The 6000-nt window shown below is 44.0% G+C and overlaps 1 protein-coding gene across 9 annotated transcripts in view; it reads right to left on the bottom strand.

The window, feature by feature from the left end:
• Window positions 1-413: 413 nt before the first annotated feature.
• Window positions 414-6000, bottom strand: part of magi1b (membrane associated guanylate kinase, WW and PDZ domain containing 1b) — a 63750-nt gene continuing 58163 nt past the window's right edge. For 5 of the 9 annotated variants that reach the window (XM_077726832.1, XM_077726834.1, XM_077726833.1 and 2 more), the window contains 3 exons: window positions 5792-5935; window positions 5037-5175; window positions 414-2359 (listed from right to left, as the gene is read on the bottom strand). In XM_077726832.1, the coding sequence (XP_077582958.1) occupies window positions 1095-2359; window positions 5037-5175; window positions 5792-5935 (1548 nt within the window). In that variant the 3' untranslated portion in view covers window positions 414-1094. Of the gene's footprint in view, window positions 2360-3393; window positions 3474-3594; window positions 5176-5791; window positions 5936-6000 lie in introns of those variants that run through there. The other 4 variants (XM_077726837.1, XM_077726839.1, XM_077726840.1 and 1 more) reach the window with 2 other exon arrangements.

The following is a 6000-nucleotide window of genomic DNA, read 5'->3' as shown; positions in this document are numbered from 1 at the left end:
TACTACTTAACTGCACAGAAAAAAGATTATTATCTTGTCTTAAGGTATTTTACAGCTTTTATGACAGTTCGGAATTAATGTGTATCTTTTTAAAATTATGTAATCAACTGTACTGAAGAGTTTTCTCTTTTTGTGATCGTGAAATAGGATGACTGACTGCAATTAAAGCTGCACAAGATTGAAGCTGGCTAATAAAGCTAACAGATTTTGTGACATTTGTAATCGATATTAAATGTGGCTTTGGATTTCGTGGATTCGCAGAGCAAAAATAGTCCCCATAAAGTAAAAATAGAAATTGTTTGATGAAGACATTTATGCCTCATGTTTATTTTTAGCTTGTGACGATTGATTTTGATTTTCATGAGAGAAGGAATCATGCCACCACCCACAAGAAAAAAAAACTCAACAAAAACCATGGTTTGAATATATTATTTTATTTCAACATCACCATAGTTTAACTTTAATTTTCCCCTTCATTCATTCAAAATGATCAGCTCTGAATGTATCCACAATGCAAACTGTCCAAACAAAATATACAAACAAATGCAGGCTTGTGCTATATCTGGTCAAATGTCTATAAAACAGTGGCATGGAGGACAGAAAGAGAAAGAGAGAAAAAGACAGTGCAAGAAAGTAAGAGAGAGGTTGAGACAGACAGGCTAGTAAGGACATGCACACCATAGGATCCTCGTGGAAAATTACAGACACTTTGTTTTGTCCATTTCATCATGTGCAGCACAAAATGCCTGCTGAGTATCAAATAAAACAAATGGATGGTTGGTCATGGAACTGTTAGGCACCTCATTGTTTTTTGTTGTTTTATATTTTGTGAAAAAGTCTGGATTGTCCTAAATGTAGAATCTCAATCCAAATCAAGGGAAGAATGGGGACGGGGAAAAAATACGATAATAGAAAAAACAACTGAAGGACTGTCTGGTTTGTAACTGAACGTTGTTACATCAATCTATCAAATCTGCGTGCAAATGTTGTGGTTTCGTTGGTTACGCAACAGTTTTACTTCAAATGCCATAACGGGCATGGACATGTCAGATGAGGTACGAGTAGCGGCTAGTGATTGGATAATTACTGTCCAATCAGATGCTCAGGTCCCTGGGGCTGTCCTTGTAGGTCTTCTTAGGTTCTGGGACAAACGGCTGGGCGGGGCGACTGTTGTTGCTCTTGATCGTGCTGTAGTACTCCTTCACCTTCTGCGCAACAAAGAAATCGTCATCCTCTTCGTCCTCCGAGTCTTCCCTTCTGGGGCTTCTGATCGGGGAGATGTCTCGTCCCAGGCTGCGAGACCTGGGCGGTTCTGGGGTAGAATCTTGGCTGCGGTAATTCCTGTCCGCCCTCTCAGGCGATCGACCCCTTAGCAGCGAGCTGTATCTGTTGTAAGCCAAGTCAGAGTCAGGGGTGCGGACTCTAGGCAGGGAGGCGTTTCTGTAGTTGTCTCTGGGGTTACGGGAAATGTCCCTCAGCAGGCTGTCCCCGCCAAAGGCTCTCTCCATAGTGGAAGCTCTCGTCAGGAGGCTATCATTCACAAAAGGGCGCTCTTCCCCGGCCACCCTGTTGAGACGGACGAGGGCGGGGGGTTCACGCAGGATGGTGTCTTCAAAATTGAGGCTCGGTTCAGGAGACCTAGACGGCTCCTTCAATACCGCCTCGACCGGAGCCGGCTTCTCGTTGCCCCGCGGCCCAGCTCTCTGCGGGGAGTTGTATCTACGGTAAGGGTCGTGGGAGTGAGCATGGCGTCGGTTGGGGGAACGGTGGCGAGAGCGATTGGGTGATCTGTAACGGGGAGGTGAGCGGTAAGGGGAGCGCCGAGGCGAACGGTATGGGGAGCCTCGAGGCGAGCGGTATGGGGAGCCTCGAGGTGAACGGTATGGGGAGCGACGAGGAGAGCGGTGGCGAGTGTTGTGACCACGGTGTCTTTCGGGGGAGCGACCGTGGCGGTGCCCCCCACCGTGACGGCCATCCAGAGCGTTCTCTGCGCTGCGAGACCGTTTGTACCCCTTTTCAGGAGAGCGGCGGCGACCGTGGTGGTGCCCTCTAGAATGATGTCGCTGGCCAGATTTTCCCTTTTCATCCTTCTTCTTCTTAAAAAGGCTATTGACCTTTCTGGGAGATTTTGTCCTTTTGTGTTTTCCTGTGCCGCTTTTCTTGTGAGGAGAGCGGTGGCGGTGATGAGAATGATGTTTGCCAGTGCCTGAAGATTGATGAGTGGCCTCCTTCCTTCTCCGGGATGAGTTTTGGGGTTCTGGGGTGAGACTTTGTTCCGACGGCTCATTGAAGGGCAGAGAGTTCACTTCCGCAGCGTTTTGTAACCCTGTGGTTGTGCTGTTGTCGTTAGGGGTGCCGTCTGCAACACAGTGCGACATTCAGACAAGACCGGGATGACAAACATGCTTAAAACTTATACTTTTGAGACTTGGTAAACAACGGCCATGCTAAATGAGATCCATTCAGATGTAGTTATTGGCACGGCGGCAGATTGAAAGAAAGAAGTTACCATGAAAAGACAAAAGGCAGGGGCACATCTGTGAAGCCAACGTAAACAAGAACAAACCTGCTCCCAGGTCTATTTGGATCCACCTTCTGCAAGCACACAAGGTCGACTAGTGGATGTCAGTTGGGTTTGTTGCTTGTTGGTGCCTTGGCTTGACTACATGTGTTAGCCATGCTGCCATGCACTACCATGATGCTGAAGACGTGCTTCAAAGCAAGTTAGGATTTTAAAAATGCAACAATTTCCAACAGGTGTGGGGTGCAATGTTCAAAACAGTAATGTTACCGGTGAAAAAATAATATTCTTGCAAAATGTGGTTGCATGATCAGGAGCACCTTACAGTCTAAAAATGATGATCCAGTATATACATCCTTTTTTTTAACCATATTCGCTATCTACGAGATTTTACAAGAAAATTATAAACCGCACATCCATGTTGTATTAAAGCATACTTACTAATAAAAGCATGCAGCTCGTTAGTCTTTAAAAATCCGTAATGAAGTTGCATTGGACTGTGTGCTGTAGTGTTTAAAATGGGTCAAAAAAGTAGTAAAATCCAATGAAATGTGTATAAAATGTAGCTACTCTAATTATTTCAGTTGCTTCATTCGACAATTCTTGTGAGAATACGAGTACGTAGAAAGTACAAAACATATTTTTTTCAAATTTGAACTGGAGGGAGAAAACATTTTAGTATTTGTCCGTTTTTGCCCACATCGGTAAGCAGCATGACTACAGTGAAGAAGGTGACGGCAGTGCTGGGGCCGATGGAAGATGGGGCTAGAGCACAGGCAGGTGATGCCACAGCAAACAGACATAAGGATGGGAGGATAGAAGGAGAGAAAGACAGGAAAGTAGAGGCACAAGAGCTGAGAACAGTTACAAACCGTGGTTTGATTTTGGAGGACAGAGGCCTCCCCCATCTTGTCATTTCTCAAACATGCAGTGAGATGGGGAGCCACCACCCCTGAAGGAAGACAACAGCCCAGCGCAATACCACACCAAGGATAGAAACAGATAAAAGACAAAGAGAAGTGTTTTTAGATCACTCACAAGCAACTTGAAGAAAGAAGAATTATTGTCCGTAATAAGTTTCAATGGAAAAAAATTGTTTATTTAACCACCGAGTCATTGAGAGCAAAGAGACAGTCCAGGAAGTTGACCCAACCCTTCAGTGGAAACCAGCATTTACAGAGAAAAGACCCGCAAACAAATTCACACCGAAGCCCAAACCAATACAAACAAGTTCACAAGCAAACATTTGAAACACGCAAACAGCTAAGACACCTCTGAAAGAAAAGAAAAAACTAAAAAAGGAAACAAAAACAAAAAAAGTGACAGTCTCGCACACACCCACAACATTATATGAAGCAGTTTTACATTACTGACAACAGGTATCAACAGAAATGTAGGCAAGGCTGTCAAAGACTATGCCAATGCAAAAATAAAATTAAAAAATACAAGGTCACATGATGTCACCGAAGTTGTGCATGGAGAGATGAGCACAGTTGTAGCGCAAATCAAATCACTTGTCAAGACAGGCAAAAGGTAGCGAAAGCAAAAGAAAACACTGTACATTGAACATGACTATCAATCAAGGCTGCTCAAACGATTAAAAAAACCAAAACTTCCATAAATATTATGGAAAATAGACAAAAGGAAAAAGATCCAATTTACACTGTTGACAAGTTCATGCAGCAATAGACTTATCCATTTATATGTGGCTTTGCTTTATGCTCTGTACACAGAACAAAAATACTTGTAAAAATGCCTCTATTTGTTCATCTCTGTACAAAACTATATAGTGGGAGCAACTTACTTTATTAATGTGGATGGGTGGAGTTCCTATTGTCACAGCTTTCAGTTGTATAAACAGTGGGTGCAACAAAATGGAATTAAGTAAGTAATGTCAAGCATGTACGTGAGTGAGGTTCTTTCTTCAGCCTCGCATTTTGGTTCCCACTGAGAATCCTTAGTTCAGTAGCTTACATTCACGTTCAATAAATACGTATCATAAATATTTTGTGGCACGTCCTGACAAAAGCTGTGTTCAAGAGTAACTCCCATTTAATTATGGGTCAAGTTTTTTTTTGTTTTTGTTCCTCTTCAAACGCAGTGAGGTTTGGATGAGGAGCTTCACAAGAAACATGACATTTTCACTATATGGTCATTTTGAACCTTGTAAACAGGTTTTGTGATCACAGACCCACCACCGTTGCGTATAGTCCCAGCAGAGGATTTCTGCTTGAAGGTGAAAGTGACAGTGGGATGACATGGAGAGTGGGTGACAGCAGGACGGGTGACAGCACCCCCAAAATCCCAAAGCGCAAGCGTGGCCTCCACCAGAAAGACACCAGACAACACTCAACCCTCTCCCTCCCTGGGGGGTTTATATCCCAGGAGTGGGCGAAGGTTCCCGTGAAGGTGGATTAAGTTTCCTTCAACCTCAACCCACCACCGTCCACTGGCCGCCCCGTGGCTCAGGGTGTGAAGATGGGGGAAAATGGAATGTTTTCGTAGATTGACCCACCATATTCCGGCACTGAGCCATCACCTCTCTTCAGCACCAGATGGACACGTCGCCCGCCACTCTTGATGAGCTCGATAGCTCGGGAATGCTTCATGCCCTTAGTGCTCTCGCCATTGATCTCTAAGATCTCATCGCCAACCTGGGGAAGCCGAAAGAGAACAAGATGGAAAAACAGTTGAACAAGCTGCATCTGAATAATGAGAGTAATGTAGAGAGCAGTAAAAAGCTGGCTAAGTACTCGAGAAAATGCGTCTGACAGCGATCGGGCTCCTATTGTATAATATTGAGGCGCCCGTTAGTCTAGACAACACCTATTGTATAATTCCCCAAAAAATGTTGTATGATTTAATCACCATGGTATTCATATAGAATTTAGAATCTGTTTTTTTCAATTACAAGTAATAGATAAGTATAGAAAATTTTACACAACACTAATAAATAGGTTTGGTCTAGTACAGATCTGGGCAATCCGGTCATTGAGGGCTGGTGTGTGCAGGTTTTTGTTGCAACCATTCAGGACAGACAGTTTAACTAATTACATTTCTGCTGAAACAAGAAGCACCTGACAGCAATCCACTGGTTGCACTTCTAAGATAGCAGATTGGTGCAAAGGTTTCCACTTATTGGTTGAAACGAAAACCTGCACCCACTCCGGCGCTTTGTGGATGGAATTAATTGCCCAGGTGTAGTGTAGTAGGTTGTTTTTGTGCTTCACACATTGCTTTGATTATTTGTGCTTTGCAGAAAGTCCATACCCTCATTTTCCCGTTGCGGACAGCTGCTCCATCCTCAGCAAGTCTCAGTACGTAAAGGTCCATGTTGTATTCTCTTCCTCCCCGCAGACTGAAGCCGAAGCCTTTGCTATCTCTGTCCAAGTCTACAGAGTAAAACTCTGAATCCTAATAGAGGCAGACAAGCACACATACAAGAAAGGCAGACGGAACAGTTAGATCAAGGTCACTTT

The sequence above is a fragment of the Stigmatopora nigra genome, chromosome 10 (genome assembly GCF_051989575.1).
Source record: "Stigmatopora nigra isolate UIUO_SnigA chromosome 10, RoL_Snig_1.1, whole genome shotgun sequence".
NCBI classification, from domain to species: domain Eukaryota; kingdom Metazoa; phylum Chordata; class Actinopteri; order Syngnathiformes; family Syngnathidae; genus Stigmatopora; species Stigmatopora nigra.
This window is presented reverse-complemented; position numbering and strand designations above follow the sequence as displayed.